At 43.0% G+C, this 23,576-nt stretch overlaps 1 protein-coding gene across 1 annotated transcript in view; it reads right to left on the reverse strand.

Moving 5' to 3' along the window:
* ITGA9 (integrin subunit alpha 9) overlaps nucleotides 1–23,576 on the reverse strand; it is a 351,429-nt gene that overhangs the window by 10,418 nt on the left and 317,435 nt on the right. The window contains exon 27 of the mRNA XM_043975289.1: nucleotides 9,550–9,669. Coding sequence (XP_043831224.1) covers nucleotides 9,550–9,669 — 120 coding nt within the window. The remainder of the gene's footprint in view (nucleotides 1–9,549; nucleotides 9,670–23,576) is intronic.

Raw genomic sequence — 23,576 nt, forward strand, 5'->3', positions numbered from 1 at the left:
GGTGGATTTAAGATTTTATTTTTTTTTTTTTAGTGAGGCAATTGGGGTTAAGTGACTTGCCCAGGGTCACACAGCTAGTAAGTGTCTGAGGCCAGATTTGAACTCAGGTACTCCTGACTCCAGGGCCGGTGCTCTATCCACTGTGCCACCTAGCTGCCCCGATTTAAGATTTTTAGGATATTTAAGCTTCAAGGTTTGAGCCACAAGAAATGTCTTATTCCTTCTACACTGGATGTCTGAAAGAAGCATTGGCTCCAGGCATCTCCAGCCCCATCATGTCCATGATGAAGAGGGAGGGAAAGGGAGGGAATCATTTTTTTCCTCTTGAAAGAGCTTCACATTTAAACATTTCATTATGGGGGGAGGGGAGCCAACTACTGCAATCAGTGAGCATTAAGTTTAAATTATGGCATCCAGGAGCTGGGAAAATCTTGGTTTCTGGCCAGTTTATTAGACTCCACTTCACTGTTTGAAGAAATGTCTGGTTCACTCCCACCTCCTGCCACTGAGGCCACTTGAAGCTGGGGCCCCACTGATGCAGGGAGCAACTGAGCAGTCTGAAATTCATATGGATAGACAGTTTACTGGGCAAGATGAATGCAAGCCGCAAACACTCCATTGGTAGCAAAGGCGGCGTCCAGGAAGGGCAGGAAGCCACCCAGTTCCAGAAAGTCTTGGCAGATCCTAAAAATGCCTTTTCCCCCAAAGCCAATTAGGAAACAGCTTTCCAAAGTAAGCAATCTGCTGCAGGGTTATCTGTCATTCTGTGTGCATGGCCGTCCTCATGAAAAGCAGACATAAGGAAAGGGACAGGCAGGAGCTTCATTGTGCAAGTCACAACGTCACTTAGCATGAATTCATTCTTGCTGACCACAAGGCTTGGGGGTAATACTTGAGACCAGAATATCTCACGCCTGCACTTCAAAAGACCATTAGGTTCAGTCTTCAGGATTTTCTGATGATAGATTCCTATGTCCTGGCTAACTCCCATCTATTGGGGAATGTACATCTATGCTACCAAGATCATTTATTTCTGAAGGGGGCACTTTCTCTAGCCACAACTGATCCATGCCTACCCACTCTATGTGTCTCTTTTCCATGTCTTCACAAGGGGCCTTCCTTTAATTCCTCTGATATTGTGCTGATATCATTTTCTCTTATTCTCATCATTGGGCCAGCCCACCTTTTCCCCCATAGCACCACATGTATCTTGTATGATTCTTGGTTGGTCATAAGTTGGATCCTGCTCCTGCCCACCATCCACCTCCCCATGGCTCTTTGAGTGACTCTCTATCATTCTTCAGGGACAAAGATCCATGGCTACCCATCACAAAGCATTGCTAGAAGAATGGAATCATTTAAAAGGTGTATCTTTATTTTAGGGAGAAGCTTGAGGGAATCACTAAAACCATCACACTGAGTAGTTTTCTATCTCTTCAGTAGCACCTGATATCTAAATCATGTAGAAGACAGATTATTTGACTTGGAACTAGGAAGATATCAATGAAATATCAGGTTCTTACTAGCTGTGTGACCTCGGTCCAGTTATTAACCTGTCTCAGCCTCAGTTTCCTCATCTGTAAAGTGAAGGGGCTGGTCTCGATCACCACTGATATTCCTTCTAGTTCCAAACCTAGGATCCCATAGTTTTAGGACACGAGATTCAAAATGCCATCTCCGAATCCCGTAAAATCCACTGTCAAGAGAACTAGGGGCAGCTGGGTGGCTCAGTGGATAGAGCACTGGTCCTGGAGTCAGGAGGACCTGAGTTCAAATCCAGCCTCAGACACTTAACAATTACTAGCTGTGTGATCCTAGGCAAGTCACTTAGCCCCAATTGCCTCACAGAAAGAAAGAAAGAAAGAAAGAAAGAAAGAAAGAAAGAAAGAAAGAAAGAAAGAAAGAAAGAAAGAAAGAAAGAAAGAAAGAAAGAAAGAAAACTAGGGAGGACTTCTGGGGTGCGGTCAAGATGGTGGAGGAAAGGCAGTGAGCTCTCGAACTCATGACATTATCACCCCCAAAACATCCAAATAATGCCATAGGAAAATGCTCGGAGCACCAAAACTCACAGAAGAATGTGCTGAAATCATCTTCTAACCAAGAACGGCTTGGAAGGTCAGAAGGAGGGAGCTGCTGTGCTGATACAGGAGTGGAGCCCAACCCCACAGTCACCCTGACACAGATCCAGTCCCAGGAAGTCCTCACCAGAGAAGCAGACCCCCAGAGCCTCTGAATCAGCTGAAGCACCAGTGTCATCTGGAACTAAGCTCACAGTCTGGTGAGAGGGCTGAGACCTTGGCAGGGGGGAGACTACAAGGGTCTATGCTGGTGCTGAGGCAGAACTTGGATTTTTCACCCCTGCTGAGAACCAGGAGGTAGGCTTGAGTAACAGTGGACCAGGGGAGGAGCAGAGGCTCATCGGAGTTCACAACCACAACACACAAAGCTAGTTGATTAGCAAGTTGGTCTGGGGTCATCTAAGGACCACGGAACAGGCCAGGTGAGTAAAGAACCTGATCCTCCTTAAATCATACCACCTGGGACTTCTTAAGCTTGGGATACTGCAGCCTGGAAACAGTGTCCCACTTTAAGTAGCTAAAAGTCAAGTAAAAGAAAGGCAAGATGAGCTGACAGAGAAAGGTGAGGACCACAGAAAGTTTCTTTAGTAACAAGGAAGACCAAGGTGCACCCTCAGAGGAAGATGTCAACATCAGGGACCCTATATCTAAAGCTTCCAAGAAAAATATGAATTGATTTCAGGCCATAGAGGTGCTCAAAAAGGACTTTGAAGATAAAGTTAAAGAGGTAGAGGAAAAAATGGAAAGAGAAATGAGGGGAATGCAGGAAAGACATGAGAAAAAAGTCAACAGCTTGAAAAGTCAAATTGGCCAAATTGAAGCTCTCTGATGAAAATAATTGCCTAAGAATGAGGATTGAACAAATGGAAGCCAGTGACTTTATGAGAAAGCAAGACACAATAAAGCAAATCCAAATGAATAAAAAAATAGAGGGCAATGTGAAACATCTTCTGGGAAAAACTGCCGACCTGGAAAATAGGTCCAGGATAGATAATTTGAAAATCGTTGGTCTACCTGAAAACCATGATCAAGGAAAGAGCTTAGACACCATCTTCCAAGATATTGTCAGGGAAATTTGCCCTGAAATTCTAGAAGAAGCAGCTAAAATAGAAATTGAAAGAATCCACCAATCACTTCCAGAAAGAGATCCCAAAAGGAAAAGTCCTAGGAATATTATAGCCAAATTCTAGAGCTCTCAGGTCAAGGAGAAAATATTGCAAGCTGCCAAAAAGAAAGAATTCAAGTACTGTGGAGGCCCAGTCAGGATAGCACAAGATCTAGCAGCTTCTACATTAAAGGACAGGAGGGCATGGAATATTATATTCCAAAGGGCAAAGGAAATGTGATTACAACCAACAATCACCTACCCAGCAAAACTCATAATCTTTCAGTGAAAAAAATGGGACTTTAATGAAAAAGAAGATTTTCAGATATTTGTGATGAAAAGACCTGAACTGAATGGCAAATTTGACTTTCAAATACAAGACCCTAGAGAACCATAAAAAATTGGAGCTGGGGGACATACCTGGGGTCATACAGTGGGCAACTGTCTTGTGTCTGAGGCTGGGTTTTGGCTGGGATCCCCTTGGGTCCAGGGGTGATGCTTTGTCCACTGTGTCACCTAGCTAGGTGATGACATCTTTAGGGTTGAATTGAGGGGTGAAGGGAATGCACTGGGGGAGGGGGAAGGGCAGAGGTGAAATCCTACATGAAAAAAACAGGAAAAGGCTTATGGAGTGGAGGAAGAGATGGGAGAGGAGCATGGCAGAAAATGAATTTTACACTCATCAAAAAAGGCTCAAAGACCTTAAACTCAGAGTTTACTCAAGGAGGGACTAACACACACACACACACACACACACACACACACACACACACCCAACTGAGTGGAGTAATCTATGTAATTTGGGCAGTAAATGAGCCTAACACTCATCAGAATTGGCTCAAAGACCTCAATCTCATTAGAATTGGCTCAAGGGGGAATAATGTACACACTCAATTGGGTGGAGTAATCTCTCTAACCCTACAGGAAAATAGGAGGGGAAGGGGATAAAGAGAGAGGGGCAAAAGAAAGAAGGGCAGAGTGGGGGAAGGGACAGACAGAAGCAAATCCCTTTTGAAGAGTGATAGGATGAAAGAAGATGGATAATAGAATAAATATCATGGGGAAGGGAATAGGATGGAAGGGAAACAGTAAACAATATTAATCATGAAAAAGAGAAAAGGGGGAAAAACTGTACAAAAAGTATTTATAGCAACTCTTGGTGGAGGCTAAGAATTGAGAATCAAGGGAATGTCTATCAATTGAGGAATGATGGAAAAAGCTGTGCTATATGATTGTAGTGGAATGGTCTTGTTCTACAGGAAATGACAAAAAGGATGATCCCCCCAAAACCTGGAAAGACTAATGAACATCAATGTATAGCGAAGGGAGCAGAGCTGGGAGGACATTGTGCATAGTGACAGCAGTATTGTTCAATAAGCAATTGTGAATGACTTAACTACTCTCAGCAATACAATTACCCAAGACAATCCAAAGGAACTAATGAGGAAGCTTGCTATGCACCCCCATAGAAAGAACTGATAAAAAGAACACTTGTGGATTGTACATATATAACCTGGTTGCAATCTTGTGGAGGGGGGAGGAAAGGGAGGGAGGGAGGGAGAAAAATTTGGAACTCTAAATCTTATGAAAATGAATGTTGAAAACTACCCTTACATGTAACTGGAAAAAATAAAATAAATGTTTGTTGATATGGAAAAAAAAAGAGAAGAAAACTAGGATGTTGTCAATACTATCCCCAACTTTGCTCTCCTTTGCCTTCACAAATTCTAAAATGGTAGACTGACTTCTTTCCAAGGTTACCCTCATGTCTGTCTAGTAGTCAGGTCCTCCTTACTGGTCAGAATCAGGTCCAAGAAAGTCATTCATCTCATTGTCTTCTACATTGTTTTGAAGAAGAAAGATATCACTAAGCTAGGTATGCCAGAAACTGATGAGCTTTTGATAAAGAGTAAGATATGCAGATGTTTGGAGAGAAGGTGCCCTCCACCATGGCAGTATCAAGTCTCTGAACCAGAACCATGATGTATTTTCCCAACTCTTCATTCAGCACCTCCTTTTCTCCAAATATCACAAGACACTTCTGTTATTTCCTCCATTAATGATCCTTCTCCCAAAATGTTCTCCATCACGTTCTCCCCACCCAGCAGCCCACTCAGTTTGTGGATGTATCCTCATAAGTGTCTCACAGAGGTAGCACTTGCTCTGGAGAGAGACTTGAGTTCACATTTAGCCTCAGACACTTATAGTTGTATGACCCATGGCAAGTCACTTAAATGCTACCTGCCTCAGTTTATTCAGCTGTAAAGTGGGAATAATAATAACACTCATCTCTCACAGGATAATATTTGTAAAGCCCTTAGCACAATGCCCCACACGTAGAAGGAACTTCCTCTATTCTTGTTCCCTCCCCCCCCTTTAAAAATATACAATATTTAAAAAATACAATATTACTCAACTTTCCCATTGAGGTAGACCATTTCTTTTGAAACAATCAACAGACATTTATTAAGCATCTCATATGTGGCAGGCATAATGTGATATGTTGACTTATCCTTTCATAATGTTATACCAGTCATGAAACAGTGATTTCTATGAGGTCAGCAAGGCCTTCATGTATTAGCTTAGTTCATGTATGCACAGAGATCTGAGGTCAAAGGGGCTGTTGATGTCTCAATTTTTAGACATTCCTCTGTGAATTCCAGACCCTTGCTACTGCTGGACAGCCTTATTCCTCCCTGTGGTATCTGGCTCAGAAGATATCTTTGGGCTGTTTTCTTACCTCCCACTTGCTGTTCAGTTTTATTCCCTCTTCAACAAACTAGAAAGACTCCAGGCAAATACTGTCAACACTTTCACCATGCACACTCTATCCTTGGCCTTGAGATCACCCTGCCTTTAATATTCTAACTGGGGGTCCAGAAATACAAATCCTTTCCTTAAGCCTTCTCTTCTTGACCAACTTCCCAAAGTCTTCTTTTGCCTCCCAAATTCCTATCTTCAACATGTTGCAGTGATGGACCCAAGACACTTATGCCTCTTAAAAGCCACTAAAGACTAAGGCATCTCCCAAGCTCTCCTGGTACCATTTTTCTGCACCGAGTTACCTATAAGTAGATTTTGTTTGGGTTGGCTTCCCATGTATGTTGCTGAACTAAAGGCAGCCTCACATTTTTATGGTGTTAAATCTCTTAGACATATGATGGGATGACCACCCAGACTAATGGCTCCCTGATAATCATTTATAAGAACCATGCTCACTAAAAACAAATCCACACCCATGGTATTTGGGTCTGCCTCAGTCAGGAAGACACTCATGTGTGGGGAGGCCGGGGGCCTCTCAAGAAGAGCACATAAGGAGTCAGCTAGAATGAGCAACCACAGCCCAAATGAGGAAACACATCACATGGACCACCCTGTCCTGGGCTTTCTCGGGATTTCTATCTGGTTCTATGAACAAAACCATGAAGGGAATTTCATCTTCCCTAATTTCAAGAGCCCACATAAGAAACAAGGAACAAAACTCATATTACTCAACAATGGTCCTGCCTTCTCAGACCTCAAGTAACAAGCTGGATTTCTATTCTAATAGACAACAGGCTTCCTGCTCAGCATTTCGTGAATCCAGCTACCAGAAAATGGTCAGCTCTGTTCTTCTATTCCTTCTTTTGGAGGGCCTGAGGAAAATTCTGCTCTCTATGTCCTAGGTTCCCCACAAATCTCACCTGAGAGCATGTACCCAATTGTTTGTTCATACACAACCCCCAAAATTTGGGGGTGGGGGCTTGGGAAATAGTAGACACTTCACGAGCTCTTTTTCATTCATTCATTCATTCATTCATTCATTCATTCATTCATTCATTCATTTGTACCAGAGAGCTAGGCTGAAATAAGGTATCAGCTGTTAATAAACTTTCAATTAGAAGTTTATGTTGAACATCTGCCCTATGTGTTTTGAAATAGTACGAATTTAAAGAAGGCAAATGTACCTTCAATAAGATTTGCATTCAGCAGCCATAGTCAGGAAGTTCTGGCCAGATATCTCAGTGGTTATGTCACATTCCAGCTTCCCCTCATCACCTCAAAGCAGGAAGAAATGTGCCAAAAAAATAGAAGAGCAACAACCAAAAATAGGGGAAAGGAAAGAAATCATTGGGAGGAAGACCACAGAAAAACCAGTATAGGGATTAAAGAAATAAATGACTAAGCAAGTAAGGCATCCCAGTACAATGAGGCAGTACTAAGGGATAAAAAGAAGCTAGGAACACTTTGAAGGAGAAAAGAATAATATTGCAATAACCAAAGTCCCTGCAAATAAGACTGAAGCAACCTCAGGAAGCCCAAAGTTGCTTAGAAGTCAAAAGAACTGAATAAAATTAGAGGGAAATTAGAACCCTTAAAGAATACATCAACAAGCATGTATTAAATACCTGTGTGCTAGAATCAGGAAAGACAAATAAAAGAATCAATGGCTTAGTACAGATAGTAAGAAAATTTAACAAAACAGTAGACACTATGAAAAAGAACTCTAGAGATAGAAAATAAAAATGCAGAGCTAGAATCACAAGCTTCAGAATAAAACCAAAAGCCAGCAAAACTGACACTCAAGACCTCTGCAATCCAAAGTAACTAGCAGAGTTTTCAGAGACAATGAGGAAATTATTGTCCTCCTGGAAAAAATACCATTAAACAAAGAACCTGAATACCATATTTTAGGAAACCATATAGAAAATTGCCTAGAAATAGGAGAAAAAGAGGGCAAAGTATAACTTAACAGAATCCAAAGTGTTCTAGGACAGAAATCCCAACTCTTATTCAATAAGAAATGTAGTCATCAAGATCTAGAAGCAAAGTGTAAAAGAGTAAACAGCCAGGAAGAGGAATTTTACATAACAAGAAATCAGGCAGAAAAGAAAAAGCCAGAAAATGATAGTGTAATATATCCTAAAAAGATGTTTTCTCATGTATTTCCTATATGGGGGGGAGGGGGAAGCCTTCAACAGCATGACAGACTTTCATTCATTCTTTTCCAAAAGGAAAAATCATAACGAGGCCTTTGAAATGCAAATGTAGCAAGGAAAGAAATTGAATAAATGTAAATAAGTCTATGTCACATGAAAAAGCTGAATTCTGTGCTGGGATTCCTCCATCACAGCACTAAATACTTTTGGCGAGCAGATACCTCCTGGTTTTATGCCCTGTGTGATGTTTATTATCAGAGGGTCACTGAACAGGGTTATTTCTGTTGTCACATCTTCCAAGTAAACTTGAATAATCTTGATAGCCTTGAAGGCCACATTTTGTTTAATCAAATCACAAGCTTTTTCATAATCAACAAACCATAAGCGCAGTGGGATCTTATATTCTCTACATCTTTCAGTTAATTATTTACACAAATAAGTAAATACAAAAGATATACAAAGAAATCCCATGGAGGTGAGAAAGAGCATTAGCAACCAGAAGGATCCATCAGTCTAGAAATAATGCACCCCAAATTACTGTATTGTTTGCACCCTTTTATTCGGTAATCCCACTCCTGAGTTTCATACCCCAAAGAAGGCTAACATGTGCGGGCAAAGGACTCGTGTTCAAAAGTATTCTTACAAGCATTATTTGTAATAACAAAAAAGATAGAAAATTTGTCCAAAGATTGGGAAATGGCTGAATAAATTGTGGTGTATGTCTATGATGAAACATTATTGCAAGGTAAGCTATGCCAGCTATGGAGAAGTGAGAGAAGCAGAAAAAGTACTACACAGAGTGACACGGAGTAGCAAGACGGGAGGCAGAGGAACAATATACACAGTGTCTATACCTGTGCCAATAAACAATCTCAAAGGCAACTACATTCAGGTGAAATACAATGAACAAGATTGGTACCAAGTTGTCACAGTGAAAGCACACTACCTTCCTTTTGGTTTATAATTGGGGAACCATAAAAATAAAGAGACATTTACTCTGAGTCACAATCATCCTGCTTGGTGGTTTTGCATGATTTGTGGGATGGGAGGTATCCTTTGAGTTTTTGTTCAATGTGTCCAAAAGGACAAAGGAGGACAGACGTCACCCTGAGGTTGTTTGTCTGGAAGGACCTTACTATGCATGCAATCATCTTTGCTCCCACTGCCAATGTTTAGTGTTCCCTAGTGATGTTCCAGGATACCATTTTGGTCCCCATTAAGCAATGGCTAATCGTCCACATCCTGCCATACCAGGGCATTGTCCAACAGGAAACTGCCTTAGAAGTTTGCTGTCTTTGAGCTGCCAAGGGTACTCAGAAAATAAGGGATGTATGAACATACCAAGGGTGGCATGGATGTGCCAAGGATAGCATAGGTGTACTGAGATCTTTACTTCCCTCTCTGATCACAACAGCCTGTAGCTGCAATGTCACACTGAATGTCTTACCTTCCACAAGAGCACAGCCAGCAATAAAAAGATGAGGATGCCCACCAGCAAGCTGATGGCAATAATCCAGCCCACAACATAACCACGAGGCTCCAAATTGTGCAGTGCTTCAAAGACCACCTATAAGGCAAAGACAGAGAACAATTTCACAATCAGAAGCAGAAGCTTCCTTCCTGGCATGTAATATGCTGGAATCTAGCCACACATTTGACATTTGAGGCAAAAATGGCAAGGAACGGCTTTATAAAAATAAAATTCAAGACTTAAAGAGCACTCTAAAATCAGAATGAGAATTCGAGAAAGGTTTATTATGGTATAATGATAACAATGAGCATCATTGAATATCAACAACTGAACATGAGAGGCAGCTTGGCACAGGAGATAGAATGACAGCCTTTGAGTCAGAAAGATCTGGGTCGAGTTCCTCCTTCTGACATGTTATCATTCTGCTATGATGGGATAATGACTTAAGTTCTCCTGACCTGTTTTCCTATCTGCACAATGGGGATAAATGAGATAATCTCTATAAATTGATTTGAAAACCTTATAGTGTTATATAAATGTTAGTAATTATTACTATTATAATCCTTAATATTAGCCTCTCAATTGCCCCCAGACAATTCTCTAAGATTAGAAGTTGCAAAGTAGGTGTTGACTTATACTGGTAGAGGGAGTTTCCTCTTTAACCCGATAAAATCAGAGGTATAAACCAAAACCAAAACAGAAACAAAAGCCCTCAGCATAACTCTGAGATTTAAAAAAAAAGAGATTATTGACTTAGACTCAATTCTACTCAACAAAATATTATTGCGCACCTACTATGTGCCAGGCATTATACACAGTGCTAAGGATTAACATGACAAACACGAAATGGTCCCTGCCCTCAAGGATCTTGCATTCTACTGTCATGATATAATATGCATGCTGACAAGAAAATGCAAATTAAATACAAATAAATTGACAAGAATAGGGGAGTACTTACACCTGGGGAAAATCAGTACCAGAGAGCATGTTTCTTTTTATCTCCTTTTAAAAACATCTATTTTTAAAGCACCAGCCCTGGATTCAGGAGGACCTGAGCTCAAATCTGGCCTCAGACACTTGACACTTACTAGCTGTGTGACCCTGGGCAAGTCACTTAACCCTCATTACCCCACCAAAAAAATCCACATCTATTTGGAGCTTTTTCCTTCCTTTTATCATTTGGTTCTCCCAATATCTAGCACAGTAGGATAAGTGGGAGTTTCCACAGGTAAGGGAACTCCAAAGTTAGACATTCTCTCCATCAATGCATGTGGGCACCCTCTCAGAACTTCCATCTTAGAGTTTCCTGGAGCACTGAGAAATGAAGTGATTTGTCCAGGGTCACACAGACTCTCTTGAAGGCAGGACTTGAACCCAGTGCTGGCTTAGAGAACAACTCTCTATCCACTGTGCCACGCTGCTGACTCTTATTGATATGTAGTTTTAAAATGTTGCATTAAATTGGTCAGGTTAAAGAAAAACCATAGGCCAACATGCAACATGGGGAAAGTGCTGTAAGATAACCCTTGCGAATGCAGATCAGATGTCACACGGACATGGGACAAGCTTTGCCAAAGCTGACCACATTGCTTGGTCTTGGGTGGTTTTGTTTCTCCCCTTCCCAAATACTTCCTTGGCTCCCACAATCCCTGCAGTGGCCCCATTCTGACCTGCTGTTCGGGGCTTTGCTTTGGAGAATTCTCCTAGTTTAATGGTGATGCCAATGAAATTCCAACATGATCCAGTCTAGGGAATGCCAGAGATTTAAGGGGAAAATTGACACTAGATCTATGCTGTCTCAACTATACACAGAATCTCTGTAATGAAGCTAACCATTAAATAACGGCCACCATCCAAGTCCTACACTAGCTTTGGGGTGGGGAGTAATCCTGGGCTGGGCCAGGAAAGGCAAACTCCAGCAGGTTTGCCAAGTTCCAAACTTCCTGCTCAGGCTCCGTGATGGACTGTTGGCCATTCACCTAGGGACCAGGCTGGCTTTCAGGGAGGCTCACCAACCCAATGGTAGTGATCAATGATGGTTTCATTCTTTGTCTTTGTGGCCTCAATGTTTAAGAAACACTCATTCTTTGGTTGATTGATCATACCATTTGAGAGGAAGCTTGGTATAGTGGATAGTGCTAGAGTTGGAGCCCATTTCAGATGCCTACCAGGGGTATGACCCTGTGTGAAACAGTTAACCCCTATGAGCCTCAGTGTCCTCATCTGTAAAGTGGGGCTTCTAAATGTACCCATCTCACAACGTTATTTGCAGGGATCAAACGAGACAATGCATGTGTGTAAAATGTGTTTTGTAAACCTTTAACTACTATATAAATGTCAGGTGTATTTATGATATTTATATTGTTCAATATATTTATTAGATGTAAATAATGTAAATATTTAAATGTATACATTTATATAATATAATATAGTATATAACATCTAAATAAATATTTCTATTATTAGATTATTTAAATCACAAATATATTGAAATCACAAATATTTATAATACATAAATGCATTTTCACTTGTATCAGCATTTGATTGTCTTTTTGGGGGGAGGGCAGAGCAATGAGGGTTAAGTGACTGGCCCAGGTCACACAGGTAGTAAGTGTCAAGTGTCTAAGGCCAGAATTGAACTCAGGACCTCCTGAATTCACAGCTGGTACTTTATCCACTGTGCTACCTAGCTGCCCCTGATTGTCTTTTGATATTTTGGGGGCAGAGAATAAGTATTTATATAGCATCTACTCCCATGCCAAGCACTGTGCTAGGCACTTTACCAATATTATTTCATTTGATCCTCACAACAAGCCTTTGAAGAAGGTACTATTAATATCCCCATTTTGCAGTTGAGTCAAACAGAGGTTAAATGACTTGCCCAGGGTCACATGGCTAGAAAGTATCTGCAGCTGGATTTTAACTCAGGTCTTCCTGACTCCAGGCTCAGTGTCCTATCCATTGCACCACTTATCTGCCTGTACTCTTTGATACTCGATAACAATGCTCTAGCTTTCTTTCTTGTCCTTATCTTTGTCTTCCCAGAAAAGTACAAGGGGTAAATCATTGTATTTGGAATAAAAGAGCCCGCGTAGAACTCCTGGGGTTGCTATTTATTACCCATGGGGCCCAAACCTCCCTGACCCTTGATTTTCTCATATGTAAAATGGGAAAGGTTGTACTTCTCAGCTGTCCCATCCAGCTCTACATTTGGGCGCTGTCCAGAATCCCACACTCGTGCTTTCAGCTTTCCCCGCCATCACTGCCTCCAAAGCATTGTAGAAGCAGTTTCTTCAGCTGCAAATTGAGAGGGTTAGACTAGAGATGGCCTCTGAGGCCCCTTCCAGCTCTAAACTGATGAATCTTTGACCCAAAATGCCTTACACGGGCCCTTGCCAATAGAAGGTGCTCAATAAATATTTGTTGAATGAATGAATGAATGAATGAATGAATGAATGAATGAATGAATGAATGAATGAATGAATGATTCACCATCCATTGCTGGCTCTTCTATGGCTGCTTAAGCTTTTGTAAACTCCCCATTCATTTCTAAACAGCGACCCTATGAATGCTGGAGGAGGTAGATTATGTTTGTAAAATATATCTACTCTAATGGTCCCCTCTCTGGAGGAAAAAAAAAGAATTTCAAAGAGAGTCAGAAATTTCTCTTCACGTGTAATCATAGAGCTTAAATGAAAGCTACAAGGGACCTGAGAGATCATTCAATGCAACTACCTCGTTTTAGAGATGAGCAAACTCAGGTGCAGAATTATTTTTTTATTCTTTGTTAAAAGGAGGGGCTGTCTGGGTAGAAGATCATAAACATGATGTGAAAACAAGGTATCATAAAAATAACACACATTTTTAAGGGGATGCTATAAATATTTTGGTCTACTTAGGGCCCTTCTTTCTGCCTTTGATCTTAAAGTAGTACTAAAAATCCTTTGTAAGACTATATTTCTCTGTTTGGGGCTTCTTTTGAAAAGAGGGAGTTTCATTCAAAAAGACACTAAGCTGTGCATGCCCTTTGACCAAGCAATACCCTTGTAGGTCTATACCCAAAAGAAATAGAAGAAAGAAGGAGCCATATGTGTTAAAATGATTTAGCAGCTCTTTTTGTTATAACAAAGAATTGGAATTGGAGGGGGTAGCCATCAATTGGGGAATGGCTGAACAAGTTATGGTATATGAATAGAATAGAATATTATTGTTCTATAAGAAATGATTAAAAGAATGGCTTCAGAGAAACCTTAGAAATCTTTGTCTGAACTGATGCAGAGTGGAGTGAACAGGACTAGGTGAAGAATGTATTCAATAAAAATACCATGATGAAAACAAACTACTTTGACTGACTGACTGACTTAAGAATTTTGATTTATGCAATGATCAACCACAATTCCAGAGGACCATTGATGAAGTATAATATCCATTTCCTGATAGAGAGGTGATGGATTCAAGATAAATAATGAGACATACATTTCTAGACATAGGAAATGTGGAAATTTATTTTGCTGAATTAAGAATAGTTGTTAGGGGGCAGCTAGGTGGCACAGTGGATAAAGCACCGGCCCTGAATTCAGGAGTACCTGAGTTCAAATCTGGCCTCAGGCATTTGACACTTACTAGCTGTGTGACCCTGGGCAAGTCACTTAACCCCTCATTGCCTTGCAAAAAAAAAAAAGAATAGTTGTTAGAAGGGCTTTGTTTTCTTTTTTCCATTGGATGGAGGGAGATGGAAGAAAGGAGGGAAGAGGAGGAAAGGGGAGGGGAAAGAGGAAGGAAAAACAAAGGATATTCATTTAAAATTGAACTTTCCTAGGATCCTGAGAAAATTGCTATTTGAAATCAAGCACTCATTTATTCAGTGTCTACTGTGTGCCAAACACTGGGGACATAAAGACAAGAATTCCATTTGAAAATCTTTTTTAGTAAAAAACAAAATCTGGGCTATCTCATTAGCAGGCATGTAGATATGCTAATACACACACACACACATATACACATGCAAAAATACAAAAAGAATGATTTTCCTTATTTCTGATTTTGGAACAGGACAAGGAATTTGGTAGGTTATTGTTATTATTGCTGCAAAACTCAGACTATTCTCCAAAGAGCCAAGAGATTTCTCCATAGTCCTGAGATGTTGTTAGAAAAATGAGAGTAGGGAGGCAGCTAGGTGGCGCAGTGGATAAAGCAACGGCACTGGATTCAGGAGTACCTGAGTTCAAATCCGGCCTCAGACACTTGACACTTACTAGCTGTGTGACCCTGGGCAAGTCACTTAACCCCCATTGCCCTGCCGAAAGAAAGAAAGAAAGAAAGAAAGAAAGAAAGAAAGAAAGAAAGAAAGAAAGAAAGAAAGAAGGAAGGAAGGAAGGAAGGAAGGAAGGAAGGAAGGAAGGAAGGAAGGAAGGAAGGAAGGAAGGAAGGAAGGAAGGAAGGAAGGAAGGAAGGAAGGAAGGAAGGAAGAAAGAAAGAAAGAAAGAAAGAAAGAAAGAAAGAAAGAAAGAAAGAAAGAAAGAAAGAAAGAAAGAAAGAAAGAAAGAAAGAAAGAAAGAAAGAAAGGAAGGAAGGAAGGAAGGAAGGAAGGAAGAAAGAAAGAAAAAGAAAAATGAGAGTAGGCACTGCCTTAGAGTCCAGCCTCTTATCTTTACAGATGAGGAAAATTAGGCACAGAGAAGCTGAAAGGCCTGCCCAGGGTCCCGGAACAGAAGCAGAATCAGGTGTTCCTGGCTCCAGGCTCAGCACTTTACCCATTATGCCCACTAAGTGCCTCAGTAGTGCTCCTTAAAAAACAAACAAACAAAAAAACCCAACCTATTCATCATTTAAAAACCTCGGTGTAAGTGGCAAAGCCAGGATTTGAACTCTCATCCTTCAACTCCACATGTGGTGCTCTTTCTGTGGCACTGCAGTGCAGGAAGCAAATGGCACCATGGTAAACTTCTCACCTCCAGAGAAAGGGCTTTGATCTCTCGTCATCTCCCAAAGGAATCTCACCTGCAATAGACAGCCTCCTTCCCAGTCCACAGCCCAGACTTTTGAGGAAGCTGGGCTGTCCCTGCCCCACAGCCATGACAGCAGCCAGGAGAGCCCCTTCCTCAGAGCTCAGGTGCCTTTCTTTACCCCTCCATAACTGCCTAAAACACCTGTCCCATATTCTTCCACTCACCTGCTCATAAAGCCACTTGTATCATGCACCTGGTTATTTTGCAATAGTAAACCTGGGTTGGGGACCTGTTAGACTATTCCTAGGTCCAAGTCTCCTTTCCATGTGGACTCCCAAGCAACCTCTGCTCTCCTGTCTGGTTCCCCTTTCCACTGGCTACTCAAGGGCCACTGTACCTCCAAGAAGAAGAAGAGAAGGCTGTGGGTTATGGACTGGATCAGCTGAATACTGAACTGCTTCCCAAAGAACCAGCTTGACACATTCTCTGCCCAGCTTCTCTCCATAAGCTTTTCATTACTCAAACCCAGCCAGCTGTTCTGCATCAACATTAGGAAGACTGATGGGCAATTATCTTGATGGGCAGACAATGGGGACTCCTGAGAAAGGCACCGTCTTGGGAGATGGGGGAAGATTTCCAGAGCCGCTCACCTTAAGGCAGCTGTTTCCCATTAGTCCTAGATCACCAAGCCCACCAGAAGGTCCTGGCTTTCATGCAGACCAGTGCCACATGGCCTAGCTCTGAGAAGACGGTGGGCTCCATCTAATCCCACATTCTAAAGTATGTCTCAGGAGTATGGCATGAATTATGAGACACCAGTGAAGACCAAAACAGGCCTTGAGCTCTATCATTGTGAAGGAAGTCCATCGCCCACGGCTCTGGTTTCTTGTCTGGGTACCCATCAGAACAGATGGCCTGAAGCAGAGCTGCCACTAGACACAGGTGACCTCCACGTTGTGATCTATGTCATCCAAGCTCCAGGCGCATTTCCTCTGATTTCATTCTCTAACTTTATGCCAGAAGGCAGGCATCCTATCTCCCTCTCTGTTCACTGCAAGACCTTTGAATCAGCTAAGACCTTTTGAAGTGGAAAAGGTCACTGGCAACATAAAATGGGATCCAGACTCCAAGAATCACAGGGCATGAAGCTTGGGAGCTAGATCGATCACCTAGTATTTACTGCATAGCCCCTCAGGTCAAACTGAAGTAGCTTACAAAACCCCAGAGCCTCACAGTCAGAAGGGGCTCTGGTGGGCAAGTCACCTAACTCCTCCTAGGCTCAGTGTCCTACTCTGGTTGGCAGGCTGCCAAGGCTCTTCCATCTCTGACCTATCTGCTCTATAGGCTTAGAGATTTCTCAAGATCATGCTGGAGAGCTGACCTACTCTTAGATACAGAACAGATTAGAGTGACTTCTGATGTTCTTAGTCGAGCCGCTTTCATCAGAAGGCACATTGGCTCACTCATTTTGCCAGAATGAACACTCCCCTCCACTTTTTTGTCGTTTAGTGCCCTAGGTCCCACAGCCACACCAGAAAGTTTCCCCTCCTTCATGCCTAGAGTACCCTTCCTCCTCTACTCTTCCCCTTGGAGTCCTTGGATTCCCTCAAGACTCTGCCCAAGTCCTACGTTCTCCCAGCTACCATTCCTGGCCATATACACACACACTCGCTGCTAGTTCCTTCCCCTCTAAGGTTACCTTTTATTTTTCTCATGTGTGTCTCGCATATACTGATATATGCATCATCTGTTGTCTTGCATCTTAGACTGGAAGCTCTTTGAGGGAAGAGACTTTCCTTTCCTAGTATTCCCAGGGCTTAAGATAGTGACTGCCATGGAGCTTAATAATTACATGTTGGCTGACTTCAGTGATATTCTTCATCCTATTGGAGGTAATAAGCTTGCTGAGTTTGGCATGACCCACTCCTTCATGTGGAGGACATAATAAACTCTTCCCCTGGGTGATGATGGAGACATTCTAGCAAGTCTGAGAAGTCTCATCTTGGGAAAAGAGATAGAAAAAAGAATAGCAGCAAGAAACCTTCTGGGAAGAATGTATCTAAACAGGTCCAAATGCTTACAGGTGAGAGAGGCAGTATGGGAAATTGGAAAGAGCCCTGGGGCATAAATTGTCAGGCATGATTGATGTGTAGGTTAATTTTGCCAAAGTGCTTTCTTTCCTTCTTTCTTTGTTACAAGGGAGGGATGTACCATGGGGTAGGGAAGGAAGGAGAGAGACATTTGGAAGTGAGACTTATGTAGATACCAGTCAAAATATTAACAATTCTTTTAAAGAAGCACCATTGAAGCAGGGGGAGAGGTGGAAGGAGCTTGAACCAGATGACCTGTAAGGTCCCTTCCAGGCCTCCACTGTTAGGATTCTGCGGTTCTGAATCAGTCATTCCTGCTTCCAGTCCTGTTTGCATTGATTGATTCAGTCTGCAGTAAGGAAACCACAGGAATCAGAGGCTGGAGTCTCTTGCAATGTGGTCTTCTCCTCCAGCTTTGATTTTTAAAAGATTGCAACAATGACTGTACAAATGTACCTCCTCACCCTAACCCCACAGGGCCCTTACAGGCCCGATACTGAGAAGGACTAGGGGAATGACCCAGAGCCAACCTCTAGGCTCAGCCAGCTGGGGATGTTTGTTTGTTCTACTTATTCTGAGGCATCAAATGGTCTCTGCAAACTCATCAAAAAACTCTGCAGGGGCAGCTAGGTGGGGCAGTGGATAGAGCACCGGCCCTGGATTCAGGAGGACCTGAGTTCAAATCCAGGCTCAGACACTTGATACTTACTAGCTGTGTGACCCTGGGCAAGTCACTTAACCCCCATAGCCCTTCAAAAAAAAAACAAACTCTGCAGCTCCACCTCAGAAAACCTCGAAGGCTCCTTCAGTGTCCTATCGTCTGACCTTAACAGCAAGGAGGCAGATGTTATATGAAACAGCTGAAAGAACACAAAGGACGATAAAATGACATTTTTTCCACCGGTTCTGATTATATATGAATATCTGTGGCTTGTGATGAGTTGTATTTCTAGCTGTGTCCCATCAAAAGGAAGGTGGCCATGCATACAGAGGGAGGCAGAGAGAACAGAGAGGAGCAGATGGATGGGAAGGGAGGGCAGTGTATGCAAGAGACAAAAAGCACTCAGAGCCAAACCACATTTTACACTGTTCTCTGAATACGACTCTCCAGAAAACATACCAGGCAGGGAAAGAAACAGACATATGGAAACAGAGGAGAGGAGCAAACACCCAATCAAGTCCACATTCCAGAAGACTAGAGTTACGAACGTATTTTATAATACAACGGTAGTTCAAACATTTCCCTTCCCTTGCAGCTGATTATGTCCCAGAAACCCGGGAGATTTTATCTACTTAATTTTTTGCAAAAGGTAGCTAGGTATACAATGAAGTATTCACTAATTGGGTATGGAACAAATACATTTCTCTGATGGGTGGGAAACTTAGGCTCCCAAGATCTATTCTTGCTTGAGTCTACAGCAATCATTTTTGCCTGAATGAGGGGTCACATTCCTTGAAGCTGCTTCCTTCCTCAGGTAGCTATCTTGTTGTTTCTATCTGCGTTCAGTTGTGTCTCTCTGCTACCAGCGAGGTGCAAATAATGGGACTGTCTAGTCCATTGTTTTACAGATGAACAAACTGAGGTCAAAGGTGGCTAAGTAACCTGTCTATGGCTACACATGTAGCAAGCATCATAGAGATCTCCCACTATTAGGAAATGTTTCCAAATATCAAGTCAGAGTATTTTTCAGAAACTTCCACCCATTCCTCCTTGTTCTGCCCTCTGGGGCCAAGTAGGTGGCCAGGTGGGCTGGGAGTTCACTGGTTTAGAGAATTCTCACAGGAGGAAACTTCCTGTCAACTGACAGGCACCTTCCCTGTAATTGATGGTCTTAGAGTTGCCTAAAGCACTGAGGGATCATGTGACCACTGTCACATAGTCAATAAGGGTCAGAGATGGGACTTGAACCCAGATCTTCCTAGTATCGAGGCTGGCTCTCTATCTACTGCTCTGTGCCGCTAGTCAGAGCCAAGCAGAACAAGCCTGATTTCTCTTTCTTTCTTTTTATAAATTCATCTTCCATATGACAGCACTTCCACTGAGCTTGGGGCTCATACCCTCCGTACCATCTTATGTGCCTGTGCACTGGAAGCCTTGCAGTAGGGACTGAATAATTTTTGGGTTTTGGTGTGTGTGTGTGTGTGTGTGTGTGTGTGTGTGTGTGTGTATGTGAGTGTGTGTGGGAGTTAATTGAGTGGGGATCTGGAATGAAGCACAGTCCATGGAATGTGGCATGCACTCAAGGCCCTTCCAATGAGAAATGGGCTCTGGTCCCTTGCTAAAGGATATGTGTGACCAGAGCTGCTGGTTGGTCCTTTGGTCTCCATGATGGAAAAGACAGGGACCAACCAAGAGTGAGGACACTGGGAAGGATCTGGAGTTGGAAAGAAGGAAGTAGAGGAGAGAGAAGACCAGATGAGCTGGGGCTCTTCTTCATCCTCACCGCCTCAATGCAGTCCATGGCAAATGGCCAGCTTGGCCTTAGCCTCTTCCCTCTGTAAAGGAAAGTTGACCTGAAGCACTTCCCATGAAATTGAGCAGGCACCTGGTGCCCTTCCAGTGAGCATGTGTTCTAGCCCATTGCTAAAGTATATAGATGACCAGAGGCTTTCTACTCGTCCCCGTTCTGCTTGTCTCTGTCCCAGGACACTAAAGGATCAATCAGGACCCTTTCTCATCATGGGGACTCTTTACCAACTTAGAACTGGTCTCTTATCTGTGCTTTAGATAGATGAGTCTGATGACCCTCATTTCCCTGTGGAGTCATAGGCTCTGACTCCAGGAGGGTGGCAAGATGGGGCTGTGAGAACAGTAACTTGGACCCTTGTCCAAATCCTGGTCCTCTCCCTATCTCTTGTATATCTTGGGTATATCTTTTCCCCCCACTCTGGACCTCAGTTTCTTCCTCTGTCAAATGACAGACTGGATGGTATATGAAGTCCCTTCTAGCTCTAAATTTATTATCTTAAACCCTAGGACTATAACACTCACCCATGGAATTGGCATCCTGAGCCTCTCTCTATCTTTGAGCTATTCACTTGCAGATGTCAGGGGCAGGGCTCACGGCAGACACATAATTTCTGAACAGCAAGTCCAGGCTTCTGTCCATGACCTAATACACTTCTTGCCAAGAAACTCCCCGCCACCGCCACCCCAAGCCATCAGGCAAATGCCTTGCTGAGCAGATGGGCCCTATGCATTGTCCTGAAGGATGGCAGCCTTCTGCCAAATAAATGATGGGCGGTCTACAAGGCATTTACTTCACCTGTTTGGTCTGGATTCCAAATATAGGAATCCCCTGAGCAAAGGCACAAGAGACAGAAGATGGAATGGTGTGTGCAGGGAACAGGTAGTAGCAAAGAAAAGACATCTAGTCCCTGGGTTCAAGGAGATGATATTGAGTTGGGCAGCTCTCCTGCTGGACAGCTCCAATAGTTAGGAAGCATTTGGTTAAATCTGCATCTTGGCAACTTAAATCTTCTTAGTTCTGCCTTCTGGAGTCCAACAGAACAATGAGAATCTCTCTTCCACAGAGCCCTCTGAATACTTGAATCCCCTTCCCCCTGAATCTTCTCTTCTCCAGGCCAAACCTCCCCAGGACAGTGAGTATTTGCATGGTCCTTTCTAGAGAACCCTGGGCATCTTCCTCTGCTTCCTCTCCAGCTTGGCAATAGCATTCCTAGAGGGCACACCAGGAAGTGGACACAGTACTCCACAAATAGTCTGACACTGGGGATGTCCCCTCCCATCAATCAATCATTCAATCAACATGCATTTATTGAGCACCTGCTGTGTACCAGGTACTGTCCTGAGTGGCGTGGATAGGGAATAAGGACCAGGCCTATGATTTAACTGGCCATGGATCAAGAAACACCATCTACCAAGAAAGGTCGGCACTTTTTTTAGGAACTTACAGTCTTAGAGTCACCCAGAGCTCTGAGAGGTTGTGACTTACCCAAGGTGACATAGCCAGCAGGACTTAAACTCACTCAGAGACCACTTTTCACTCTATTACTGCATGGCTGTCAAATACTGAGGGTATAGAACCAAAAATAAGACAGTGTCTGCCCTCAGGGAGCTTCTGTTCTCCCATGATCTAGACCCAATGCCTCTTTTCACAATTTCTTAACTTACTTAGTCTTTTTAGCTGATATTAGGAATGCAATCCACCAAAATACCCCTGATCTTTTTTTTTCTTTTGCAAAAATTCGAAGAAACTTGTCAGAAATTTATAGGAAATGATTGACACAGAACAAAGAAAGTCAAACTCAGAAAACAATTGTATACCATGGTTACAATAATGTCAATGAAAACAACCCTTAAAAGCAACCAGACATTGATAAAACATAGTGAAGGGACCAGTCTTGGTTCCACAAAAAATATGATGAAATACACTTTCCCCCAGAGGCAGCTGGGTGGCGCAGTGGATAAAGCACTGGCCCTGGATTCAGGAGGATCTGAGTTCAAATTTGATCTCAGATACTCAAATGCGGCCTCAGACACTTGACACTTACTAGCTGTGTGACCCTGGGCAAGTCACTTAACCCTCATGGCCCTGGGGGAAAAAAGATAGAAATACACTTTCCCCCTTTCATTATCAGAGAGGTGGGGTGATAGTATGTGAAATGTTGCATACATTGTCAGATAAGGTCCCTGCCTTGATTGGTTTTGCTTGACTTTTCCTTTGTTGAAAAGGAAGGTGCAATAGTGGGAGGAGACTGGGAAATGTGTGTGATTGATAAGAGCAGAGGCACCAAACATTAAAACAACAGCCTCAGGAGGCCAGGAGGAAAAGCCCTGACATATCTGATGCAGCCCCCTCTGCTCATTGGTCAAGAGAAGGACCTAGACAACTTAGTTCCCAAGGTCCTGTCCAGCTCTCACATTCTATGGCGCCAGGAGGGTTGGGTTCATCCACCAGCCACAGCAAGCTCACCAAGCAGGTCCAGATTTCAGGCTGAGTTTTCCAACTCCTGCCAATGCAAAGTTCCGAGTGGTGGCCCGGGGCCCTGATGTAGAGTCAGAGCCCTTGGGCTTGAATCCTGGCTTTGCCCCCTCCTACCACAGTGATCTTGGGCTGACAAGTTACTTAGTGTCCCCAGTCCTCAGTGTCCTCATCTGTAAATGGGGGGATAGTGTTCGATGATCTCAAAGGATCCTTCCAAGTCTGAATCTATGAGCCTAAAGCTGTTCTGTTTTCTGAGAGGGCTGATGTGGCTTCATGGGTTGGGTGGGAATGCTGCAGTAGCCCCCCTCCACTGCCACCCCTGACAGTAGAAAGCTCCTCAAATCTGTGTGAAAGTCATACTGATCTCATCCAACTCTCCAATCGCTTGGAGCCCCAAAGAGGTCCAAGGTCTTGCTGAGGGGTTGTAGAGTTGGGGGGATTCAAGCCAGGGCCTCTGCACTCTGTAGGGTGGTTCAATGACAGAGTTCCGGCTTAAACCGCAGAAGGCCTGCATTCTAATTGGTCTTTTTCCTTTCTACTTCCATTCCTGGCTCTCTCTGGGCCCCAATTCTCTCCTATCCCTGAGGTCCATCCCAGCTCTAAATCAAGGGGGTGGGGGCAGCTATGACATTATTCATCATTAGTCCTTTGGGATGGTCTTGGATCATCGTATTGCTGATAGGAGTTGTCATTCACAGTTCTTCATCGAACAAGATTGCTGTCACTGTGCACAAGGCTCTACTCTGGATGGATCTTGTATGAACCTAGTTATTGATGTGTTGTCTCTCCCATTAAACTGTGAGCTCCCTGAGGGTAGAGACCCTTTCTATTTTGTTCCCCAGCACTTAGCCAAGTGCCTGGCACATAGGGAATAGGGCTAAGGAGGGGCCCTGGGATTTCACTTATATATAAGGATCTCACAGGGCAGGAAATGCCTTCTCCTAGTACCGGTTGGCACCTTCTCTGCTACTTCCATTTTCATGGAGTTGCCACTGGGGCAGCACCTCCTCCCTCTT

Source organism: Dromiciops gliroides, chromosome 1 (genome assembly GCF_019393635.1).
Source record: "Dromiciops gliroides isolate mDroGli1 chromosome 1, mDroGli1.pri, whole genome shotgun sequence".
NCBI classification, from domain to species: Eukaryota; Metazoa; Chordata; class Mammalia; order Microbiotheria; family Microbiotheriidae; genus Dromiciops; species Dromiciops gliroides.